The 23,441-nt window shown below is 46.7% G+C and overlaps 7 protein-coding genes across 7 annotated transcripts; 3 read left to right on the forward strand and 4 right to left on the reverse strand.

Annotated features, from left to right (window-relative positions):
• The first annotated feature begins 5 nt into the window (after nucleotides 1-5).
• On the forward strand, nucleotides 6-4,858 carry BDCG_01219 (DDT domain-containing protein). The gene is made up of 10 exons (XM_045416726.1): nucleotides 6-252; nucleotides 430-617; nucleotides 728-793; nucleotides 886-944; nucleotides 1,047-1,065; nucleotides 1,221-1,286; nucleotides 1,369-1,471; nucleotides 1,539-1,555; nucleotides 1,612-3,224; nucleotides 3,297-4,858. The coding sequence occupies exons 2-10, from the start codon at nucleotides 615-617 to the stop codon at nucleotides 4,417-4,419; spliced, it is 3,069 nt and encodes a 1,022-aa protein (XP_045272382.1). The 5' UTR covers nucleotides 6-252; nucleotides 430-614; the 3' UTR covers nucleotides 4,420-4,858.
• Nucleotides 4,859-5,232: 374 nt separating this feature from the next.
• Nucleotides 5,233-7,999, forward strand: BDCG_01220 (mitochondrial carrier protein). The gene is made up of 2 exons (XM_045416727.1): nucleotides 5,233-6,343; nucleotides 6,478-7,999. Exons 1-2 carry the CDS (start codon nucleotides 5,879-5,881, stop codon nucleotides 7,471-7,473), a joined length of 1,461 nt encoding a protein of 486 aa, XP_045272383.1. The 5' UTR covers nucleotides 5,233-5,878; the 3' UTR covers nucleotides 7,474-7,999.
• Nucleotides 8,000-8,116: 117 nt separating this feature from the next.
• Nucleotides 8,117-10,094, reverse strand: BDCG_01221 (peroxisome assembly protein 12). The gene is made up of 2 exons (XM_045416728.1): nucleotides 9,919-10,094; nucleotides 8,117-9,803 (listed from the first exon to the last, which is right to left on the reverse strand). The coding sequence occupies exons 1-2, from the start codon at nucleotides 9,974-9,976 to the stop codon at nucleotides 8,299-8,301; spliced, it is 1,563 nt and encodes a 520-aa protein (XP_045272384.1). The 5' UTR covers nucleotides 9,977-10,094; the 3' UTR covers nucleotides 8,117-8,298.
• A 56-nt stretch (nucleotides 10,095-10,150) lies between these two features.
• On the reverse strand, nucleotides 10,151-12,550 carry BDCG_01222 (ATPase synthesis protein 25, mitochondrial). Its single transcript, XM_045416729.1, has one exon. It carries the CDS (start codon nucleotides 12,491-12,493, stop codon nucleotides 10,319-10,321), a length of 2,175 nt encoding a protein of 724 aa, XP_045272385.1. The 5' UTR covers nucleotides 12,494-12,550; the 3' UTR covers nucleotides 10,151-10,318.
• Nucleotides 12,551-12,638: 88 nt separating this feature from the next.
• BDCG_01223 (nonsense-mediated mRNA decay protein 3) lies at nucleotides 12,639-15,331 on the forward strand. The gene is made up of 2 exons (XM_045416730.1): nucleotides 12,639-12,838; nucleotides 12,902-15,331. The coding sequence occupies exons 1-2, from the start codon at nucleotides 12,768-12,770 to the stop codon at nucleotides 14,415-14,417; spliced, it is 1,587 nt and encodes a 528-aa protein (XP_045272386.1). The 5' UTR covers nucleotides 12,639-12,767; the 3' UTR covers nucleotides 14,418-15,331.
• Nucleotides 14,407-15,938, reverse strand: BDCG_01224 (pre-rRNA-processing protein ESF2). The gene has a single exon (XM_045416731.1). It carries the CDS (start codon nucleotides 15,867-15,869, stop codon nucleotides 14,664-14,666), a length of 1,206 nt encoding a protein of 401 aa, XP_045272387.1. The 5' UTR covers nucleotides 15,870-15,938; the 3' UTR covers nucleotides 14,407-14,663.
• Nucleotides 15,939-16,130: 192 nt separating this feature from the next.
• BDCG_01225 (uncharacterized protein) lies at nucleotides 16,131-18,551 on the reverse strand. The gene is made up of 3 exons (XM_045416732.1): nucleotides 18,041-18,551; nucleotides 16,726-17,936; nucleotides 16,131-16,615 (listed from the first exon to the last, which is right to left on the reverse strand). Exons 1-3 carry the CDS (start codon nucleotides 18,169-18,171, stop codon nucleotides 16,341-16,343), a joined length of 1,617 nt encoding a protein of 538 aa, XP_045272388.1. The 5' UTR covers nucleotides 18,172-18,551; the 3' UTR covers nucleotides 16,131-16,340.
• Between the last annotated feature and the right edge of the window lie 4,890 nt (nucleotides 18,552-23,441).

Genomic DNA, 23,441 nt, shown 5'->3' on the forward strand with positions numbered 1-23,441 from the left:
CACAACCCCCCCCCCCCCCCAATGCCCTGCCGAAACTTCTTCCCTTTTCTTCTTCCTCCTCTTTTCTTCCCGCCTCCACCTCAACCACCCCCGTCTTCTTATCCCGACCTCAACTGCACCCTCAACCACCGCAACCAACTCAGCCTCTATCTCTGTCCTTCATTCCTCTACCACCACTATCAGCTGCAGCAACACCCTCCTCCGTGTTTTATACCCGATGATCGGGTTCTAGACGCGTTCCCATCTCCACAGGTATGCCTGCCTCCCTAGGCCCCCCATGGCCACCAGAAAATATCGCCCGCCGGACGCGTATTTAAAATCCCTTCCTACAATTGATTCTCCTTCCCTCATCCTGAATAGATGAAATATTTATATTTTCTTGGCGTATTTGCGGAGCGAAGAAAAAAAAAATACTAACAATAATAACAGCTCGAAGCCTCCACAGACATTTTTCGGTCCTTCCTCTCAGTCGTAGCCGGATATTCTTACCCGAGCTAGTCGGGCTTGACAGACAGGGGGACTGCTTGGACAATTTATTCGGGTTCCTATTGCGTTTTCTCGTTAACGGGCCCGACTGGCCAAGTATAGCTCTTTCGTTGTTATAGTCAAACAATATGGTATGTGGACTGTTATCGCGCTTGCAGCTGGTTTCCGACCAGCGGAAAATTTACTCAATCGTGCGGAGAGATATATATTAACGGAAAACTCTCCTCTGTCTCTCCATCAGGTCCTATTCAAGCGCAAACCCGTCCAATACCTCCCTCGACCAACCATTGAAGATGATAGCGAGGAGGTATGTGCCTACTGCCCTCATTCGCGGATTTATTCTTTCAGCGGACAATCATCTAACTTGTACCGTGCTTTTCGTGCTTGTGCGGAATACAGGTCTGGGTTATCCCGGAAACAAATGAAGTGTTCACCAAGTATCAGCAATTTCTTCATAGGTGCGTTCACACACTTTTCAAAACTCTATTTTCCTCCTCCTCTCCTCCCTTGTTACTTTTATATGCGCGGCGCAAATCGCTGATTATATGGTCCCTATTCAGAATGAACTTCTACAAACAGGTATGTACCCATGAACTCCCCCCCTCTCGAACTCGACATCAACAAGGGTCCGCGCTTGCGTTTCGTCCGCCGCCCGGAGAACTTTTACCTTGATCAGTCATGTCCGAACGCGTCGACGAGAATGGATGTGCTTAACAAGTCGATATTGGATATAGAAACGATTCATCTGCGAGATAACGGGTCACTCCTCTCTTACTTTTTTTGAGGCTCTAAGAAGTGAAGTACGTCGCATATCAGCTTTTCTTGCTTTTCCTTCAATTGCGTTTGAGATATTAAGTACTTCCTGTACTAACTGCGCAACAGACGGATGGTTCGCGCGAAGTGAATAGCGCCTTTCCGGAACCGTTGAAGGAACCGGTTTTGCGAAAAGTTCAATTTTCAACTATTTCGCGAATTGACAGCCTTGGTAAGTCGTCTTTTTTTGCGCTGTTTTACAACCCGGGCCTGAAGCTGATCTCAATTGTTCTTAATAGTCGACCAAGTTTTCGAAGTATGCTCCTTCCGATCTCCAACCAAGGATTCGTATTATGACTAACGAAATTGAAGGACTTTAAACAAGATTTTTACCCTGGCGAACGCGTTACTGTCCTCCTGACCAACGGATCCCGCCTGCAGGGCATTGTTCGGGAGAAAGCCCGATTCCCAGAATTAATCAACGAAGATGGTACGGTAGAGCGAAGGGCATCGTCAAGGTATCTAGTAAAATTGGTAAACCGACCGAATGAGGAGGCATTGCTGGACGATGAACACCTGATCCGAGACCGGAAAATCTTTACCAAACAGATGCTGCGTTCGTTCATCAGAAATACTGTCACTAGGGAGTCGTGGACCGGTGCGCCATGGCTAGTCAAACCCGAGATCGCCAAGGAATATAGGATTGATACGGAGGTCCCGAAACACCTTCAATATGTAAATAGGGTTGCAGGGAAAAAAGCCAACGTGGCTGTCGATAAAGAAGAAGACGAAAACCTCTTCAGGTTCTTTTATTCCAAACAAAGATGGCCGAACCTAAAACCTGCTGCCAAGGGGCAAAAGTCCAAAACCAACGTCCGGGAACTTGCGAAGGCAAGGGAAGATCAATATTTAGAATACCAACGAGCCTTGAACGAGAACCCTTCCTTTGCTGCTCCAGGCAGTTTCGGCCCGGACAGAGTCTGGCAAATACCCGAAGATAGCGCCAACTCGTTTTCCGTCGTCATTCAAAATGGCCCGCCGCCGCCTCCCCCTTCGCCCCCTATCAAATACCCTATCGAGGATTTAGATATTCCACCTTCTCACAGCAATAAACTACGACCGCCAGTGAAATTCTTAACTGATGATCAGCGCTCGGAGCTGCTGGAAAAGTCGTCGCGAGAAGATAGTTTACTCAGTGGTGACATAAAAATGGAATCTATGGGACCTCTTCTCGAAACCTGGAACACGCTGAATGTATATTGCCAGGTTCTCCAATTAGACTCCTTCACATTCGATGATTTCGTCGAAGCAATGCAGTTTTCTTCTCACGACGTTACCTGTGAGCTGTTTGTGGAAGTACACTGTGCGGTGTTGAAAACACTGGTGAACGATGAGAAAGATCAGGATGGCGCTGTTCAGATCTCGCTACCCGCCCTTCCCGACGAAGAATCCGAGGACGAAGAGGACGATGAAGAAGAGGAAGAAATTGAAGAGCCGGACCGAGAACCGACACCGCCCAGAAGAACCACTAGAAGTAGTTATGCAAAGGCTGAAGCCGAAAATTTGAAGCGGAGATTGGAATCAAGGAGCCGGTCTGGCACGGCTGAAGTACAGATACATCGCGCGGCGGAAATGTTTGGAGAGTATGGGTGGATCGATCGCCTACGGAAACGAGACTTCCAAAAAGGTGGTTGGGAATTAGTTATGGTCGGACTCCTTCATAGGCTATCCTACCGACCGCGACTACAAAAACCCTGTGACGAGATCCTAGCCCATTTGGCGCCGCTTGACCGTGAGCCAACTCAAGACACCTCGCAAGAACAATATGTAACCCTCGACGTCAATTTACGAGTGAAGGCTCTTCAAATTATCTGCATGTTACTACTTGAAACGAAGGCGATCAAGAATTATCTCGAAGAGTGCAGCATTCAAATGACTGAGTTCCGCAAAGAGAAAATTGACTATCAGCGGGCTCGTAAAGCATGGTAAGTTATCGCGTTGGGGATTTGTCCCTTTTTTTCCCTCCATTCTGGACGGTAGCTAATCGTTTTCGCTAGCCTTGAGGAGATTCGACGGTTGCATGAAGAACGCAAACAGCTTCAACCTGAACACCCCCCATCACCAGTTCCTGAGTTGGAAGAACTAGCGGATGTAAAGATGACTGGTTTGGATGAAAACTCAGAGGCTGCTGGAGATACCGATGAGGAAGACGTGCATGGAGGAAGATCGCTTCGGCGTGGAGCAGATAGAGCCGCAGAGCGCAAACGACGGCAAGAGGAGGAGCGTGAGAGAAAGGAACAGGCCGCCAAGGCACCCAAGGGATCGAAGCAGTATCAGCGTGTCCTAAAGAAAATCGAAGACGAAAAAGCCAAAGTCAAGTCATACGAGGAACATATCGCCGTGCTGGATAATGATTTGCGAGAGGCGGATTGTCCCCGGACGCGTGTTTTGGGTAAAGACCGGTTTTGGAATCGGTACTATTGGTTTGAGCGGAACGCGATGCCGTTTGAAGGTCTCCCGAGCAGCTCCACTGCGTCTGCAAACTATGCGAATGGACGACTATGGGTTCAAGGTCCCGACGATATGGAACGGGAGGGCTTTATTGATTTAGCGGCTGAAGAAAATGAAAAGTACATCCAGCGGTTCAAAATGACAGTGAGACAGCGGAAAGAGCTCGAGGAGGGTTCGGTGGGTGTTTCCACCGCTTTGGAATGGGGCTACTATGACGATCCAGAGTCTCTCGACCAGCTTATCAGCTGGCTTGACTCCCGCGGTATCCGGGAGGTGAAGCTGCGCAAGGAACTGCAGTTGTATCGTGATAGCATCGCCAAGTACATGCGAAATCGAGCGGAGTACGTTGGCAAGAATGCTGATGAGAAGAAAAGCACAGAGCCGGAGGAAGAGGCGCCAGCGATGCCGACACGAATGTCTACCCGGACGAAGCCCTCTGGGGGAGAGGACCTATCGAGCCGATACCGCTGTCTGAGATGGAAGAACGGGACTGCACTGCGGGAAAACGGACACTTGCATGTCGAGCCGGCGCGGCCGACGAAGAAAGCTAAGCGGTCCACGGCTACAGCTGCAGCTTCGGATGATACGAGGGAAAAGGAGAAGGAGGGGAAGGCTACGAATCGACAAGGAAAGCCGCTTACGAGGCAGGGGACGAAGTATCAGTTTTGAGCAGATACCACCACTTCTGTCACTCCCGTTGCAGTCACGCCCTTCCACAGTGACGACCAAGGGCAAACCGTGTGCCTGCCTCCCGACAACCCGTAGACCCTCCTCATCCGAATCTTGTGTGTACAACCCGGCGTATAATTTTAGCCAAGGACAGCACAGTTCTGGCTCTCATCTTAATCACCCGGCCCGCGCAATTTTTTTTTCTTTCCTTGAGGTTTTTATATCTATGATTTCTATTATTATATTTTTCTCAAGACAATTTCTGGCATGGCTTTTCTGTTAGCTAGGGCGCTTCATTGCATAGACTAGGCGTTTCCATCCCTTAAACCTTCCACACATTTTTTTGATATATAACTTGGCTACTATTGTTATTATTGCTGGCATTTATATAGTTTTGGGCGGAGACCCGGGGGGGGGGGGGGGGGGAAGTGTATTTATTACATTCAGGTTTTTGGTCGGCGGGATACTTTTATTTTTATTATTCTTAACCTCTAATTTTTCTTCTCTTAAGGGTATGAAAGGGACAAGGGCTTTCGTCCTGGGAGGGACGCGATGGGGGAAAAGTATCAAAATTGTGGGAGCCCTAGGTTTCCCAGTACGGACTAGCGCCCCGCACCAAGCATATAGCCCACACTAGATAGCAACCAATAACAACCACTCAGACATTCCAACAAAAATGGTAATGCCACAACAATCACGTGACCTTAACCGAGCGGCAAATAATACAGGGCCAATACCAAAACCCCGGGTGGGGGCGAAATTTCACGCGGAGCGTTGCCCGAAACAGCCTAGTTTGCCGATGCCAGCCGACGTTCTTTCCCCTTTCGTGTATTTGTTGGCGTGTTTCGCTGTATTGTGTTCGTATCTCTTCTCATTTGGCCGATGCAAGCAAGGGACGATCAAGGGCGGGCAGGGTAATTACGGTACGGTACGGTGGACGGGAGCTACTTTCCCTCCCCTTCCCCACGCCTTGTTTTCTTCCAAACCACACTCCACCAAACCACCAAAGACCAAAGTGTTTAAACAACTCCGCTCTCCACACGATGCATTGATTAATTGCTCGCGGTACCGAAGAACCCTTAAGCAAGAAAGAAAGCAAAGCTACATCGCACATTTTCACCCTGTGTTGTCTCCCTGTGGTTGGCACGGAGCTAAGGAAGAAATGCCGGCGGCACAGACGATAGCCATATCCCACCACAAGACTGCCACCATAAGCATTCCGTTTCTTCCGTCTGTATTACGCCTCGAGGAAGCGATGCTCTGATAATCCAGGTAACAAATAGGACGGAGTAGTGTTATTCCTTTTTTGGGAAAAAGGTTGAGAATACTAAAATTTTTCTGTTTCTTTCATTTCATTTCTGCTTCCTGGTCAGCAGGATCACGGAGGTTACCCGAGGTTCGGGAATTGAGGACGCACCTCGCGAGAAAGGTAACGCGGTAGGATAGAATACAGACGCCGATGCAGCAATCGCATCCTACTTCGCAGACACACACACATACTACACATACCCAAGCGCATGCTCCTTCGTCCTCCTCCTCGCCTCCGAAACTCTCCCCTGCGACGACACCAATAACAACAGCTACGTCGCACTTTTACAATATCTCCGCCGGCGATTCAGCTCCCCCGCTACACGGCGCTGGTCGAGTAGGTATCACCGGTACGGAATCCGGATCCCCGATGGACCTAAGGATGGAGATGGTGAAGGTGAAGGAAAATGCGTCGACTCTTCCGCCTGCGAGCGTTTGTCCTACCGACCATGAGAATATAGAGCCCTTGGATGCTAGGGTGGGGGAGGGGAGGCAGGGAGAGGGGGCGGATGCGCGTGCGCATGTCGCCGCCAATGCGGATGTTAAGGCGCTTGATAAGAGGAGTTTGGATTATATACTTAAAAGCGGGTTGGCGGGAGGTTTGGCGGGTTGTGCGGTATGTTTTGCTGGTTATGTTTATGTTTATGTTTATGTTTATTTTCAATTTTTTTTTTGTCCCCTAGATGTCACTGGTGCTTTCGTCCGTAAAAGAGGAAAAGATAACTAATCACATATGTAAAACCTATACAGGCGAAAACGGTCGTCGGCCCTCTGGACCGTGTCAAGATTCTCTTCCAAACCTCCAACCCTCAATTCGCAAAATACTCCACTGGCTGGTTCGGTGTCGTGAGTGCCATGAAAGACATAAACAGCCACGAAGGCGTCCGGGGGCTTTTCAAGGGCCATTCGGCAACCTTACTTCGCATTTTCCCTTACGCCGCTATCAAGTTCCTGGCCTACGAGCAGATCCGCGCCGTGGTAATCCCGTCACGGGACAGAGAGACGCCGTTCCGCCGATTGATTAGTGGCAGCACTGCTGGGCTGACGTCCGTGTTCTTTACATACCCTCTGGAGGTGATGCGGGTGCGCTTGGCGTTTGAGACGAAGCATAATGTCCGCTCGTCGCTGCGGAGGATTTGTCGTCAGATTTATAATGAGAATAGACCTGGGACGGTATCCGCTACCGCTACCGCTGCATCTACATCTACCTCATCAAAACCCCTCACACCTCCCACGTCCTGTCTCCCATCCAAGCCCCCCCGCTACGGCCTCTCAAACTTCTACCGCGGCTTCTCTCCAACCCTCCTCGGTATGCTCCCCTACGCCGGCGTTTCCTTCTTGACCCACGACACCGTCGGCGACTGGCTCCGCCATCCAAAGCTCGCGGCCTACACCACAATCCCGCACTCCGACAAACCACCCGCCTCCTCCCCCGCCTCCGCCCCACAGCCCTACAAGCGTGTGCAACTAACGGCCCCGGCCGAGCTGCTATCAGGCGCATTAGCAGGCCTCGTGTCACAGACGAGCTCGTACCCACTTGAAGTCATCCGGCGCCGCATGCAGGTTGCTGGTGCGGTGGGCGATGGGCATCGGGTGGGGATTGCGGAGACGGGGAAGCGGATTTTTGCGGAGAAGGGGTTTCGCGGGTTTTGGGTTGGGTTGACGATTGGGTATATGAAGGTTGTGCCTATGGTTGCGGTGAGCTTCTTTGTTTATGAGAGGTCGAAGTGGTGGTTGGGGATTTAGGAAGGAGGGGGAAGGAAGGGGGGATGTTGGTCTGTTTTACGTGTTTATGTTTTGATTGGTTTCCTTTTTTGCTGCATTGAGCGAGATATATCTCTGTCTTTCTCTGGTTTTTTGTTTTCTCATTCCTCACTGGCATGGCATGATATATTTTGCATTTTTTCCGTTGTTGCATATATACTCCCATCCTCAGCCTATCTACCTACATAGGCATAAGCTGCACATATGTCTCGTTTTCTATGTCTATATGTCTCATAACTAGATATTCCTATTGGCATTGGCTTTGTCCGTGTTAGATATTCATGCGGGTTGGCTTTTTCCTTTTCTTTTTTTCTTTTTCTTTTTCTTTTTTTTTTTTTTCTCTCACTTCTCGGTTTACCCTACCTTCCCGGGTGTGGATGATCAGTTGAGGAATTGGTGGGATATTTTCCAATCTTTTTTCTTTACATATACTCCGTAGATGACAAAAGATAACCATGCAATATAACTATCTATTATTAGCTGGAATATGATAAGATTAGCTTCAAAATTTAGACGAGGTAAAGGTGAGAGCATGGTGCAATATGAACGAGAGCTTTGGACAGACATCTCTACCCGATTGCAAATATTCCTTGGGGTTCTTATGCTGAGCTAGATTATTATTAAATGATGTAGTATTATGGTGATATTCTAATGTAGTTAGTTATCTTGATGAGGAAATGCTATCTACATACATCTATGATACATATCTCTAAACTGAATTTGAGTATCTATATATAAATCATGTCCATCCCATCCTACCCAACCAACCTTGACAAAACCAGTACGAAAAAAGATAAAAAAAATCCATCAAACAAGCACCCTCCTCAGCCCCTCCGAACCACCCAATACCCTGCGCCCAGTAACCGCACACCGCCCCTCCCCGCTCTCCCATCTCCCAACCCGACTACTCTTATTGTCAAGATCATTCCCTTTCCCGCCTTCCCCATCCGTACCGCTCATCTCTCCAGTCACCGTTTGTACCGTATTCTCTCTCCCATGACCATGACCATCACCATCATCTTCCCACTCCGAACCTTTCCCATTCATAAAGTCAATCTGCCGCTCATGCTCTCCGTTTATCCAGCGGAAGATGCAGCTGTAGCAGAAGACGTACCCTGTCTGGCAGGCTGTAGGGTTATTAAGAGGGTTGAGACAGATTGGGCAGGGGGATTGAGTGGAGGCAGAAGCAGGGTTCGCATCAGCAGCGGCCGGGTCGACGGCTGGTAAAGGTACGGTGAAGATGGGGAGGTATGATGTTGAGGAGATGGGGGGCGGATTGGGACGTTTGGGGATATGTGTTTGTGAGCTCGAAGGCTTGTCGGACGATTTGCTGGTAGTTGTGGATGTGGTTGCCTTCTTCGCCGTAGCAGACGCTGTTGCAGCCGCGGTCGCTGCTGTAGGCGATAACATGCCCGAGACAACCGGGGCGGGTAGGTCAAGTGCCTCTGTCGCTTTGCGAGCGAGTTGGCGCGAGAAATCGCTCGCGTGCCACCACTCTAGAAACTTTAGCGCGAATATGGAGGTTGGAAGGAAGATCTTCAGTGACCCTAGAAGATGCGGGTATATATTCTCCGGGCGGAGGAAGCCCAATGCACCGCTGGGCCGGGTGCCCGGAGTTTTCGTCTTCGCCTTTGGAGGTTGCGTAGCTAGCTCTATTGCAGCGTGGTCGGCAGGTCCCAGCCTTCGTATCCGTGTGCCTATCAGCCATAGGAAAGGCGAGGAGTACTTTGTGTTATCGAACAAATAGGCAAGATTAAAAGCTAGAATGGCAAAATAGTACGCCGCGTTCAGCGACGGGTAGACATTCCGCAGGAACCATTTGTAATAGTGCATTAGCCGCTGGCGCACGGTGGGGTTGTGCGGGAGGTCGTCGTCCGGATGATATCGTGGCCCTCCTCCTCCGCTGGCCGCCAGCGCAGCATGCGGAGCGGCGTGGATATCATATCCTTCATCCAGTTTCCGTTTCAAATAAGGTATCCCGACCATCACAGCCAGATTCTTCCATATGTCTGACGAGCGGAGCTTAAGCGTTTCGCGGACGGGCCCCGCCGCGCCGAGCTGGGCGCGTGGAACCTCGCCATTTTTGGTCGCGAGGACGCGTTCGCGTTTTAGAGAGTAGAAGTTCTCGGTAAAAGAGCCGCCGAAGGTGCGAAGGTAGTAGCGTTCTACGAGGAGGGAGAGGAGGGCGTATAGTTCGTCGTATGAGTTGAGGGCACGGAGAAGGTAGCGGGGGTGTCGGTGCGTGGCGACGGCGAGGACGTAGCGGAGAGACGGGGGTAGAAGGGCTGAGAGCTGCTGCTCTGAGAGGATTTCTGGGGATTTTGGTTAGCATGGAATTAATGAATGAACGAGCTCAGGAGACGGCGTCGAGTTGGTATTTCAGCACATAGAAACGAGGCGTATGGGAGAAAACGGAGATGAGCTTACCGAAGAGCGAAGGCTTGAAATCGTCGAACTCGTTCTGTAGAGCGGACATATACTCCATGCTAGCGAATTGATGTTCTTGACTGCCTCTCTGTATTGCAGGGAGAGATGGGAAGTTCTTAACACAGGCTAGGCCTGAGGAGACGGTCTGCCGGCTTGTCGCCGCTGATGTTCTCCTGGAAAGTTGGGGATGGCGGCTTTTGGTCAATAAACAGCCGAGGTAGGTAGCGATGAGAAATGCTGACTCATCAGATTTCAGTCTCGTAGCTCATCATTGATTTATTTATTCGTCTAATTTTCGTTTTTCCATTGAATTTCGAGCTCTATGCTATATACATGCGGATCTCATTGTATTGTCCAGGAAATTTATTAGGGGTATATAAACTAGAATATTGAGGGATCGTCAAGACATGGTGGAAGGGGGATTTTGTGCCCCTCTCAAAGGAACCTCCTTTTCAATCGTGATTCGACAGCGGTGCCACAGCCGGACCAAGGGACTCGGCTCGTTTCGCTCAACTCTATCCATTATCTCTGGATGTGCTATAGCAAGGCATCTTGCTATAACCTCTGCTAGCTCACGGTCCATATATACTGGGGGATTTTCTCTTTCCATCATTGGAATACAGTTCAGAAGGGTCGACTTCCAACCTTCCCAGCCATCCGATTCGGCGTGGAGCTGGAAAAGAAACACGTAAAGCGATTTGTCTCGAGGCATCCCAGCCAGCGCTATTTCTTCCCATGTATCCCAGAACATTGAGTACCATTCGTGGTCGAAGAGCACACGAAGCAGGCTCAGATACTCGTTTGCGCTCAGTTCTATTTTGGCGGCTGTTTTGACTTTGAGTAGACGCGTCTGGACGCGATTTACTGTCTCGTACGTATCAAGGGAAACCGGAGTACGGTTGCCGATAACCGGGGCATTCATAAGATCCCTTACTGGGCAGACCGGCACGCGAAATGAGGCGCCGACAAAAAGTTTCATCCAAACAGTCGAGTTAAGGAGGTCGATACCTCGGAGTCCCACATGATCTATGGTTTGTAATGCCAATTCCATATCAGCGGCTGGAAGAAGCAGATTGGGAGGATCCGAGGTCAGATCGGGTTTGAATGAGAGCAACGCATCCAAAATCTCCAGGAATTGGGGGGGCGTTACACCGTAGTTTGAGATGAAATGCTCTTGGGTCACCTTGAAGAGGTCGGTTTTGCCATAACCGGGATGATGAAGCATGATTGCAATGCATATAAGTTTTATTCTTTGAGCGGACGCCAGATCATCGGGAGCTTTCGAGAGTTTCCGGTAAAATTGCTCTAAAAATGTCGTAGAATTTGTGTCATTAACGTCTTGTCCGAGATGATAGATCGCTTCATATGGAGAAATATTTCTTAACCGGGAAGTCAGCGATGTTAGGGGAGTTGATTCAGAAATCAGTTCCGGAAGTTTAATTGTTCCGTCTGGGTTGATCGGCGCGTAATTCAACCCGTCCTCTTCGAGGTCTCGGTACTGACAAGACCCAGTAGATATACCCCTTCGTTGTTCATAGTTGACCGAAATTTGGGCCGCGTGGCTAACTCGATGACTGATGTGAGCTGGTGTAACAGATGAAGGTTTATGGATATCACCCGCCTCTTGTGGAGGCTCTTCCGCCTGCGGTTGCGGGAGGCCTTCATTCTCCAAGGAGTTTCGTTCCAGCGTCCGACGCCAAAGACCCTCTAGGTCAACTTCTTCCCTTTTCTCCTCTGTCATCAATTGCACAACGATCCGAGTCCCCTGCACAAACGTTCCGAAGCCAACAAAACCGACTTTCCGAGCCTCTTCCTCCGGTTTGCGGAATTGACCGCCTTCAACGGTTCCCACATCGACACATATCCAACCCGTTGTGATTCCATCGTCGGGCGCCGTAAGAGTTGATTTGGCGCTCTTGGCTAGCTTTGCACGACGAGCCTTTCTTCGGAGCTTAATCTTTAGCTCGTTTCTGCCTAGGAGACCATCGGCATCAGGCCGTAACTTATAGGTAGTACGCAGCCACCGACACAATCTATCTGCTGAAACATTGAGATGTTTCACGCCTCGAGCAGTACCGAAAATCATAATGAGATTTGCTCCCAGAGCGGGAGGAGGATCAAGTTTGCGGAGATCAAGCAGGCTAATATCATCGAGGCCAAGGTCGATAGATATATGTTCAAGTAGGCCATTTAATATTGGGGGTGGGTTCTCCGGAAGAGGAGGCAGCGGTTGTTGCTTTCTTAGGGGGTGTGATGTTGTGGCTTCAAGTTCTTCTTGAAGGTACCAGGGTATATGTTCTTCGGGTTCTTCTGGTGGCTTCACCGTCTCTTCCGTAATGTCCTTCTCAGGCATAGGATCAACAGCCACTTCAGCATTGTCAGAGGGATGGCTCGAAAATAATTTCGCGTGCTGAGATGAAAAATTCCGTGAGAGAGGTGGAGGGCGGGTCTGAGAGGCAGACCATGAACCACTTGCTAGAGGCATGAATGTCACACCAGAAACGGAAACAAACGAACGAACGACATTATTTCGACAAGCATGGCATTGGATGCCCGTTAGTAGAGCCCGACGCATTGTGAATATGACAATTGCCCGCAAATTGGGCCGATAGGTGCAAATACTGCTTGTCCGTTAGCAAGAGGAAGAAGGAAGAAGAATCAAAAAAAATGGTTGCCGTGTTGAGGATGTCGGTTAAATGTAAATCCGAGACGAGGCCCATTAATAATCTACTTTATGAGATTCTAGAGGGGCAAAATGCTTTTTGATATTTTGCGATGACATCCGTTCTACTTTACAACACTCGCTCGAAATACTAGAATTATCTCAGTTTCCCATTTTATCTGCCATCATGTCGATGGACTTGGATTCCCCGATGCCCATGCAGCAGGTTGCATACAAACCGCAGCAACAAACAGCAACGTGAGCACTTCCAACCGCCTGTCTTGACTTACCGAGAAAGAAATTATCTAACAAATTATTTAGGATCCTATGTTGTAACTGCGGTGCTCCTATCGATGGGACAACTTCTGCAGGCGCCCTTTGTGAAGATTGTGTGAAGCTTACAGTTGACATATCACAAGGAATACAGCGAGAAGCCACACTGCACTGTTGTAAGGACTGCGAACGTTGGCTACAGCCGCCTTCCCAGTGGATAAGTGCTACCCTCGAGTCGAGGGAATTACTTGCGCTATGTCTCCGAAAACTGCGTGGTTTGGGCAAAGTTCGCATTATCGACGCCGGATTCATATGGACAGAACCTCATTCTAAACGAATTAAGGTCAAAATTACAGTTCAGCAAGAGGCCTTCGAAGGGACCATTCTGCAGCAGACCTTTGAGGTAGAATATGTGGTGGCGTCTCAACAATGCTCCGAGTGTGCCAAATCGTATACCCCTAATACCTGGAGAGCGGCTGTGCAAGTCCGGCAAAAAGTCCCTCACAAACGAACGTTCTTGTACCTAGAACAGTTGATTCTAAAACATAACGCCCACAAGGATACGATTAACATCAAGGAAGCCAAGGATGGCCTGGACTTCTTTTTCTCACAACGAAACCACGCAGAGAAGATGGTGGATTTCTTATCTTCTGTTGCTCCAACTCGAGTCAAGAAATCGCAAGAGCTCATTTCCATGGACGTTCACACGTCGACCAAATCTTACAAAATCTCCTATTCCGTTTACCTGGTACCTATTTGCAAAGACGACCTGGTTGCCCTCCCCATATCGCTGGCCAAATCCTTGGGTAACATCCATCCTCTTACTCTGTGTTATCGTGTGGGAACTTCGATTAGTTTGTTGGATCCAGCTACCCTTCAAACGGCCGACATCCCTTCCCCAATATACTGGAGAACTCCGTTCAAAGGCGTGGCAGATGTCCAAGAACTTGTTGAATTCATTGTTATGGATATCGAACCTGCTGGTCGATCAGTTGGCCACTTCCATCTCGCTGAAGTCACCGTCGCACGGGCGTCCGACCTCGGAGTGAACGACACTACTTATTTCACTAGAACGCACCTTGGTGGCGTCCTTCATGTCGGGGATTCTGTGAAGGGTTATCTGTTGTCGGGGTCAAATTTCAACGACGCCAACTACGAGGCTTTGGAACAAAGCCATACATATAGTTCTACGATCCCCGACGTGATTCTCGTGAGGAAGCACTATCCCAGGAAGAAGAAGCCCAAGAGAAACTGGCGCCTCAAGCGTATGAACCGCGAGGAAGAGGAGGCTGCCGCCTCATCACGGAAACAAGAGAGAGATCGTGCGGAGGAAGATTTCGAGATGTTCTTGCGGGATGTCGAGGAGGATAAGGAGTTGAGAAGCACCTTTGCGCTTTACAAAGCCAAAAAGGCGAAAGCTGATGCTGAGCGTATGGATGGTGTCGATAAAGATGCGATGAGTGTTGTGGAGGAAGATGACGAGGATGACGATGATGATGGCATCCCTAAGATAAACATGGATGAGCTTCTTGACGATTTTGAGGAATTGAACGTGAACGGTTAAGACAGGTTTTGCCTGTTCTGCTTTTCTTTATAGCCATGACTAATATTTTGCATTTATGATGGGGCCATTGGCGTTACTATGAGGGTAGATGTGATTTAAAAAAATATATATATATAAAGTATTCAAGAATCACGGAACTGTGGCAGTTTCTTTATTTGGATAAAGGGTTAACTGATGTAGACGCAAACGAATCTTGTCCTCGAGTGTATAAATAATATCTATAAGCATAAGAGAGAATGACCACCCTTAGAAGATCTTCCCCAACACCCTCTTCGCATCCGCATCCAATGCCTTCTCCCCCCTATCCCTCGCCTTCCCACTACCCAGCACCTCGTTCTGCCTAAACACCCTCCGAACATCCAAACCAGCCTTGGCCTTAAAACCCTTCTCCTCCCCAGCCCCAACCCCATCTACATTCCCACCCGCAGCCTTTTCTCCTTCCACCACCTCCTTCCCCTTCCCCTTCGCCTTCTCCGCCCTCTTCCTCCGAATCCCCTCAACAACCTTCCCCCTCTCCACCCCGGCCAAAAACGCCTTCTCCTCCCTCCTCGCCCGCGCATCCTCAATCCGCCTCCTCGCCTCCCTCTCCGCCCTCTCCCGCTGCACCTGCTCCATCAAATCCGCCCACTTAAACCCCCTCAGATATTTAATGTTCCACACGTCGTCATGGTACCAGCCGCCCTTCTTGCCGCCGACGATGGTCGCATTGAGGGTCTCGGCGCATATCTTCGCGGTGCGCTTGGAGGCAAATTCGACCCAGCCGTCTGTGTATGTGCGGCGGCGGTTGCTGCTTGCTCTTTTGCCGGTGGTGGTGGACGAGGAGGCGTTGGGTGGGACGTAGGGGGAGAGGAAGATTTTTGTGATGGGGCTGAAGCCGCGTTGGGTTAGGAGGGATTTGAGAGCGGAGGGTTTGAGGTAGGGGGGGAGGGAGGAGAAGTAGATGACGCCGGTTTTGTTTTTCTTGCGGGTCTCCTTGGGTTTAAGAGGCTTGGACTTCGTGGTGGGGGCGGTGGAGGATGTCGTTGAGGTGGGTTTCTGATCTGATTGCGAATCGTATTCTTGGTATCCCCCCTCCTCCTCCTCCTCCTCCTCCCCCCTGCTTCCTTCATCTTTTTCTCCATCACCGTTCTCTTCTTCGTCATCGGTATCCGCATTATCAATAACTTCGTCCTCATCCCTATCCTCCTCATCTTCCGCAGAAAGAACCCCGGCATCCCGCCCGCCCTTAGAACCCCGGCCGTTAACGATACCAACCCCACCCTCATCCGCTAACGCAGATTCTGATGCAGATAGAGACAGCTTCCGCCTTTTCGTCGCTCGTCCAGTCACCTTCCCCTTCCCTTTCCCCTTGCCTTTAGCTTCCAGCGCAGCTTCAGAATCATACCCGCCGTCACTCCCTTCCCCACCACTGGATTCTATATCCAAATATTCGTTCCTTTTTCGGACCTTCATGATTATTTTCGTGTGGTGTTCTGCGACTGCAGAGTAGAAAGGAGTGCAGAATGTTTGCACTGATGTTTTTTAGGGTTTATTTTTTCCCTAATATCACTGCTTTGTTGCGGAGAGGCCCAGGTGGTCCGTGCATTCTCAGCCATCAAAATATTTTTGGCTCACTACATGCTCCTCCCAGGAGCCAGTTAAATGATTTCTACTTATTCCCTTTTGTTCAACGATTATCAGAATTCAAGAGTTATTTATTTATTGTATTTATTTATTTTTCACCAGTAAGGAAAATTGCATATTTGGGCCATAAAAATGTAAACAGAAGTCTCTTATATCACTTACTAGCTAACCAAAGAAGAAACAAAAGTGTAGGTGATATAACTAGTTATATCATAAATAAAACTATATCTAATTACAAAATTCCCAACAGTAAAAACTGCAAAATTATCTTGCACCCCCCCCCCAACCATCCATTTCATCTCACTCCCCAACTATATACGGCGCGGCCCCCTTCTCGAAGATAAGATGCGGTTTCCTTACCGCAAGGTCTAGAATAGTTTGGGCAAACACACTGTTCGCCCACGCGAACCAGCTACGCGTGTAATCGGCGACATTGTTGACGTTGACGCTCTCGTGGATGAGGCCGAGCAGACTCGCGTCGCGGACCATGTTGATAGATTCGAGAATTTCATCGTCGTCGTCGGATGTGTGGGCGCGGACGAGGACGGACATGGGCCATGCGTTTTCAACGCCGACTGGGAAGGATTAGATTTAGATTTAGATTTAGATATATTTTTCAACAGAAGAAATCTCCGAAAAAAGTGAAGAGGGAGATGTCCAAAGTCTCGAGAAATCATAAGCTTACTGTGAGGGCCACCGATGCCATGGAACGCCGAGCCAGTCAGATAGTACGGATTTCCTGCCTTGGACAATATCATCTTGCGCGTGTTCTGGTAGATTTTATCGTGCTTGTCGACGAAGCCGAGAAGAGGCAAAGCGAGGAGGGAGGGGAGATTGGCGTCGTCCATGAGTAAACGCGAGCCATACCCATCAACCTCAAACGCGTATACCTCCCCAAACTTCTTGTGCAACACAACCCCATGCTCGCGGATACCCTGCTCGATAATGTTTGCTCTATCCTCCAGCTTCTTGATGAGGTTGTGAGGCCCGCCGGCGGCTTTGATGGTTTTCGCCGTCCGCTTCAGCTCGACCGCCATCTGGGCGTTGGCGGGGATGAGGAAGCCGAAGGTACTGGCGTCATCACTGGGGCGGAAGGCGCTGCGGACAAGGCCCGTGGCGTTGTTTAGGGGGTTCCCAATGCCGCCCAGATTCAAGGTTTCGGTTCCTACGTTGGTCATGCGCGTGAATGTGTATTCGTTGCGGAAGTACTGGCCCTGTTCGTCAAAAGTAGGTTCGGATTGTTCCTGGATAACTTGAAGGACAGTATGCACGGCCTGGTACCATCTATCAGAGACAAAGTCTGTGGATTTGGTTTCGGCGTAGAACTTGTTTCCTAGCGCGAGGAAATTGGCTAGGGAATCGAGCTCGTATTTGCATTCGAAGACAACGGATTCTTCATAGGCGGGGTGAACGGTGTCTTCCTGGGTTGGGGGGATGGGAGCGAGGCCACTTGGAGGGGGCGGCTGGAACGCATTGCAGTAGGGAGATTGAAGGACGAATTCAACCTGGGTGTTGATGGCGCCCAAGATAAGGGCCTCGATTTTGGGATCTTTATTCGCGAGGGCTTGATACGGCGAAAGTTGGTTTGTCGAGTCGCGCAGCCATTCCGCATTGATATCGCCTGTGACAATGAAGGACTGCGGCCCCTGCCAGGCTTCATCTTGCGGATGTTGTTTCGATTTTTTGGATCGCCGCTCCTTCCCGGACACATGCCATCGGACAGTGGTATCCACGGTATTGGGGAATGCATTCCGAAAGAGTTGGGCAAGGTCCTTGTCGACCATGCGGGATGTCACATCCTCGATGACCTTTTCAACGAGCGGTGATGAGAAGGTTCGACATGGCTCAGCAGGCCGTTGGAAGGAGAGCTTGAGAGGGCCTTCGGAGTACGGGCCACTGCATAAAGAGAATCATCCATGGATCAGTAAAAAACCATTCGAACGTGCGCACAGTTTTCTTATCTCTTAAGGAACGACGAAGTTCAGTAAACGGGCGCTCACTGTTTAACCTGAGAGTACTCGAGGAAGTCAGGGCAAGCTTCCGCGAGCGATGCGGGATCATCCTGAGGGTTAGACCCAGTGTTGCCCGCGAGGGCAGCAAGCACCGCAGCTGTCTGGGGAAGGATTTTCATGCTTGCAAGCTGCCGAGCATGCACGAGCTAGTCAGAGGTACTCGATATTGCAACGAGATAGGTGACGTGATAGGCAACTTGTTTAAGCTGGGCTTGTAGAAATGCGTGGGCTGCTTGTTCTTATTGCATTCAAGGACATGTAAACCCCAGTTCGGCCTTTCACGCGCCAGAAATGTCCAGCCATGTATTTACTCAGGACTCCAAGTTACTTCCCATCCACTCCACACCAGGATTCCAGGGTTGATTTTGCGTCGAAAAAGTGTGGAGAGAGCTGACCAAGAGACTCACACGCGATGCCCAGGTGTAACCCTTGGTCCACCCCCCTCCCGGAACGCGCCAGTGGGGAGATCAGATGGTTTTATGCAAAGCTAAATAATAACAGCCCAAGCTTGGACGACAATCCACGACGGAAGCTACGACTAAATATTTATATGACTTCCCCCGGATTTCCAGCCAATGGTATTTATTAAATAGCTTCTTCCCAACAACTGGGAGTTCTGATCCTTTCCGTTGCGTTTCGGTGAAACCCGACCTGATCTGCCAAGCACTAGATCTCCAGCCTTTTTAAATACTACCTAGGTAAAGAGTACAGTGCAACTTATATCTTTCCTTCTCATTCCTTCGTAATTTACACATTCCCTCTTATGTGATATAGATATTAGAGAGTGCTGATCTGCGGTTTAGTCGGATGTACTCCGTACAGTACAGCCATAGGTAGCTCCCCTTTCACGGAAATACAGCTTCTTTCTTGTAGTTGGTGGATGTCCTAAAAATGCCCATTTTTGGGAGATATGGTTTTCATTCCCCCCGACATTTGGGGGTTTGGGGGATTAAAGGGGAGGGCCCTCGGGCCAAGGGGGAAATGGGGAAAAAAAAAAGGAAGCACCAAGAGAAAGGGAGGAATTCGGGGGCGAAATGGGAAAAAGGGGAAAAAGCCAGAAGGGGAGGGGAAGAGAAAAGGGGGGGGGGGGGGGGGGGGTTTATATGATTTCAATGCGGCTCTTAAATAATTTCCCAATCCCAGGTACGGAGTACTGCGGATGCTTCCACACTACATCGAGAATGACACATGCCCAGGTGGTGGTGGAGAGCACCTTCCACATTCACTACCTTCAGTATATTCTGCGGTTGGTTTCATGTACCTCATCTGCCTTATCAAACTCACTAGGTACATGTACATGAATGAATGTTATCATTTGACAGATTCATCATCACTCTCTGATAGATTCACTTCTCTGTCCCTACTAACTAACAGGGACTGCACACAGCACAGTGCATACTTCAATGGTGATATGAATTCTTAAGTGCGATCTTTCTATCAAGCATTTCATTTGAGTCCTCTGATCCTGTGCCTGTCTGAAAATAGTAATAAATACCTGCTACTGTAGTTATTTGCGGAGCGAAGCGAAGTAAATATATGATGAAAACTCTGATTATTAAAAGTGGAGAATTTCCCTTTTGAGGTTCTTGGCATGAATACAGCCCACTGATTAGTGCAGAATTAAGTGAAGTGTAATTTCATGACATTGCACTATGACTTCTTCTACACACTCACAATGTGTTCATCTTTTATCTCATTAATTATATCATCAACTATATTATCTACTCTGTACAGATTCTTGAATAATAGATTATATATCTTATTAACTATCTACTCTGTACAGATTCTTGAATAATAGATTATATATCTCATTAACTATCTACTCTGTACAGATTCTTGAATAGATAATGCATCTGATCAATCATCTTTTATAGATTCTCAAGAATAAATAATGTATTAAAAGCCTGTGTTCACTGCTTGTGAAATCAGTCTCTTAATTAATTCATTTCTTTACAGTGTTTTACTACTTCTACAGCTGTCTGCCTTCAATACTGCACTCAGAGAACTCAGATATTGTAATCTTCTCTCATTATATCTTTTCTATCACTGATTATCTCTTTACACTGTGTAGAACTGTAAATAGATGTGTGTAGTGAAACTAGATTCTTCTACAGCTACAGATTCTGTGATAAATAAGCCTGAACTTTCTCTGTTATCTCAGACATGTTAATACTTCATACAATTAACAGCAGTCTCTTAAGTCTGTGAATAGTCTATTGAAATAGACATATTATCTGAGATTAAGTTTTATTACTATAAGATTCATAGTTCTGATATATCTTTATTAACAGCAGTCTGTAAAAAGAAAACTGTCATTCAAAGAGCTCACTATGTTATCAGATATTATAGAGAATATTTCTCATTAACTTTATTCTTAACTTAATTAAGAAAATAACTGTGACTGTTATCTTTGATAATTAATTCATCTTCTGATTCTGCAGATCTCTCTTCAGTCTTTCATCAATCATCTATATCATTATTTAACTCATTTTTAAGTCAATTTCATTTCACTTTTACAGGTATACTTCTGCTGCAGACATCTTTTACATTATTTTTCTTATTCTCAACTTCTCAAAACTCTGTTTCTCAGAGCTCTGTAAATTCATTCATTAATTAACTCAATAGAAGAGTTAGTAGCTTCTTAACATCTCAGTACTCTATATAATCTGAAAGCTCAATTAATACATTAAATATAGAAGCTCTTATAATTCTTTAAAAACATAATCAGTTATAAGCTGTAATTATCTCAGACTCTCTGATGAACTCTCAGAGTTCTACTTATCTTACAGATTCAGCTGTTAATTCTGATAATTGACAGTGTATGCAGGAATTTCATCACACACTTGAAGATTTACAGATGAAGATCTGTAGCTGTTATTAAATTCACTAGTTCAGAATAAATCTTCAAGATAATATTTATACTTATTATTATGCTGTTGATTTGAGACAGCTGTCTGATAAGCTGTTTTTATTCTCTTAAGAGAATAATCTTGATTCTTGTGACATTCACTCTTGCTACTTTCTGAGACTTTCACCTCTTTCTTTCTGAGGCTTCTGCCTCTTTCTGAGACTTTTATCTCTTTCTTTCTGAGGCTTCTGCCTCTTTCTGAGGCTTCTGCCTCTTCCTTTCTAAGGCTTCTACCTCTTTCTTCTGTAAAAGTCAATCACAATAAACAAACAAGCATGTATATATATATATATAGAGGCGTCCGCCCATCTTCATCTTGAAGAATAAGACAAGATTTATCTTTTTACATGTATGATATATAATTGGCATACACTATAGATGATGTATGCTGCAATTTGATAGCATATTTTATTAAGAACAAGATTCTTGATTCTCTTAGATTTCACTTCATCTTCAAAAGATGTAACACTGATAATTGATCTGAGTTGTGAATAATGAAGTTCAGTTAACTGATGATTGATCTAGTTGATTTCTCTACATTCTTTCTATCTTTAAGAAGATATAACACTGATGATTAATCTGAGTTATAGATAACAAAGTTCAGTCAACTGATGATTAGTCTGATTGACTACTCTATCTTTTTTCATCACTGCAGCTGATAATCAGTTCAGTTGTAATAGACTCACTCTATACACATCTGTTACACACTGCAATGAAGCAGGATGAACATCTCACTAGAAGCAGCTCTCATCAGCTGCTCTGCTTCACTGAGCTGAATGAGTCTGCTGAGAAGTGAGCTTTCTATGAACCTGCTCAGAAATCTGATACTGAGCACATCTATCTACAGACAGCAGTGAAGAAACACACTGTCATGATCATGAAGGTCTGACAGAATGCAAATGAATGATATGATAGTGTCAAGAACTAAGTCATATTATATAACTGTATTAAGACAGAGAACATTCTTATAGAAGTGTTCATCAGGTGTTATAACAATGTTAAAATGACTCTTGACTCAGTTTCTGTTATAAAATGAAAGAATACTATTAATTCTTGGCTACAGACTTTCTGTACAGAGGTCACAAAGCATATGAAAGAAAGAGAATCAATAGCTTCAAGCTATGTTAAGTTTAATAATCAGAGTCATACCTCTTTCAGTGAAGTCACTGTATTAGATATAATTAAGAAGTTAAAGCAACTGAAGTTTCAGCTGACTCAGTGAGAAAGTAAGCTAGATAAGTGTGAGCACTGACTCAATCAGCAGCAGAATCAGCTGAATAAGTATATCACTCTTATTAATGAGCATGTCAACAAGCTTCAGAATAATTTCCAGCATTTGACAGATAGAAGAAGCTGACTGACAGAGATATGAAATAACTTTTACACAGAGAAAGCAGTACTTGCTGCTCAGAGATAAGAGCAGTAGCATGAAAATCAACAGTAGCAGAAATAACTGACTCAAGTTGAAGATGATGATTCTCTCACTGAATTCTTCTGATGACTGAATGTCTTATTTAATAAAGACTTCAAATCACTCTCTAGAGCTCTGCAGACATCTGCAATTCCAAGAGAGCTGTGTGATGCTGAATGAGATGTGTTTGAGAGCAGAACTTACTGCTCAAACATGATAAGAAATAGATTCAATTTTACATGAGAGACAGACATTTCATGCTTTATCTATGACACAGAAGAAAATTGAGTCTGCAGAGAGTAAGTGTCTGCAGTACTCTTGAAGAGAGAGATCTGTCTCATCTGTGATCATGATGACTTTCTGCTAGACAATAGATTCTGTTCATTCTCATAATGAATTGATGATGTGATTCACTACACTGAAGATGATGAATGAGAACATCTGATGTGACTGAGAGTGAGCAATGTTATGCTGTTCAATTCAGTGAAAGCAGATGTAATAATATTCATCAGTTATCTAGAGTTTATCATCATGCAGAAGAGAGAAGATGCAGTACTCTGAGTCTTTTCATTATACTTAAAGAGACAGATATTAGAATGACACAATAATCTGTCTACAGAAATGAGAAAGAATATGAGTACTTCTCTTCTCATTATAATCAGCAAGCTGAGATGAGAATTTCAGCTATCTGAGAAGAAAGTCTGAATGAAAGCTCAAGAACTGTGTTTCTTCTTTGAGAAGTTGAATAAGCTGTTATTAACACTGTATATCTTGTGAAAGATTAACTTGCTGTGAGCTGTCTCAATCTCTGACTCTGTGATGATGAAGAGACTTCTATGAAAAGAGTTGAAGTTGAATCTATCTCTGATCACATCTCTTATTCTCACTGAGTGTCTGAATGACTTCTGAAGAAGAATTAGAGACAATGAGTCAGTCATCTGATATGCTTGAACTGATCAAAGAACTTAATTTACTGAATATATATAAGACTTCAGATGAATTGATCAAAATAATGACTGCTGCTCTTATCAGATCTTCTTGATTAAATTATATATGAAAACTATCAAGTC

This window comes from Blastomyces dermatitidis (assembly GCF_000003525.1).
Source record: "Blastomyces dermatitidis ER-3 genomic scaffold supercont1.1, whole genome shotgun sequence".
NCBI lineage: Eukaryota > Fungi > Ascomycota > Eurotiomycetes > Onygenales > Ajellomycetaceae > Blastomyces > Blastomyces dermatitidis.

What these genes read in the sequence shown, in the direction of transcription:
- BDCG_01219 (XM_045416726.1), top strand. An exon ending in TTGAAGATGATAGCGAGGAG is followed by an intron (nt 794 to 885) that starts GTATGTGCCTAC and finishes TGCGGAATACAG; the next exon opens with GTCTGGGTTATCCCGGAAAC. An exon ending in TTGAGGCTCTAAGAAGTGAA is followed by an intron (nt 1,287 to 1,368) that starts GTACGTCGCATA and finishes ACTGCGCAACAG; the next exon opens with ACGGATGGTTCGCGCGAAGT.
- BDCG_01220 (XM_045416727.1), top strand. Translation starts at nt 5,879, where the DNA reads ATGCAGCAATCGCATCCTACTTCGCAGACACACACACATACTACACAT. An exon ending in GAGGTTTGGCGGGTTGTGCG is followed by an intron (nt 6,344 to 6,477) that starts GTATGTTTTGCT and finishes AAACCTATACAG; the next exon opens with GCGAAAACGGTCGTCGGCCC.
- BDCG_01221 (XM_045416728.1), bottom strand. Translation starts at nt 9,976, where the DNA reads ATGGAGTATATGTCCGCTCTACAGAACGAGTTCGACGATTTCAAGCCT. An exon ending in TTTCAAGCCTTCGCTCTTCG is followed by an intron (nt 9,804 to 9,918) that starts GTAAGCTCATCT and finishes CAAAATCCCCAG; the next exon opens with AAATCCTCTCAGAGCAGCAG.
- BDCG_01222 (XM_045416729.1), bottom strand. Translation starts at nt 12,493, where the DNA reads ATGCGTCGGGCTCTACTAACGGGCATCCAATGCCATGCTTGTCGAAAT.
- BDCG_01223 (XM_045416730.1), top strand. Translation starts at nt 12,768, where the DNA reads ATGTCGATGGACTTGGATTCCCCGATGCCCATGCAGCAGGTTGCATAC. An exon ending in CCGCAGCAACAAACAGCAAC is followed by an intron (nt 12,839 to 12,901) that starts GTGAGCACTTCC and finishes CAAATTATTTAG; the next exon opens with GATCCTATGTTGTAACTGCG.
- BDCG_01224 (XM_045416731.1), bottom strand. Translation starts at nt 15,869, where the DNA reads ATGAAGGTCCGAAAAAGGAACGAATATTTGGATATAGAATCCAGTGGT.
- BDCG_01225 (XM_045416732.1), bottom strand. Translation starts at nt 18,171, where the DNA reads ATGAAAATCCTTCCCCAGACAGCTGCGGTGCTTGCTGCCCTCGCGGGC. An exon ending in GAGTACTCTCAGGTTAAACA is followed by an intron (nt 17,937 to 18,040) that starts GTGAGCGCCCGT and finishes CTCTTTATGCAG; the next exon opens with TGGCCCGTACTCCGAAGGCC. An exon ending in TGGCATCGGTGGCCCTCACA is followed by an intron (nt 16,616 to 16,725) that starts GTAAGCTTATGA and finishes AATCCTTCCCAG; the next exon opens with TCGGCGTTGAAAACGCATGG.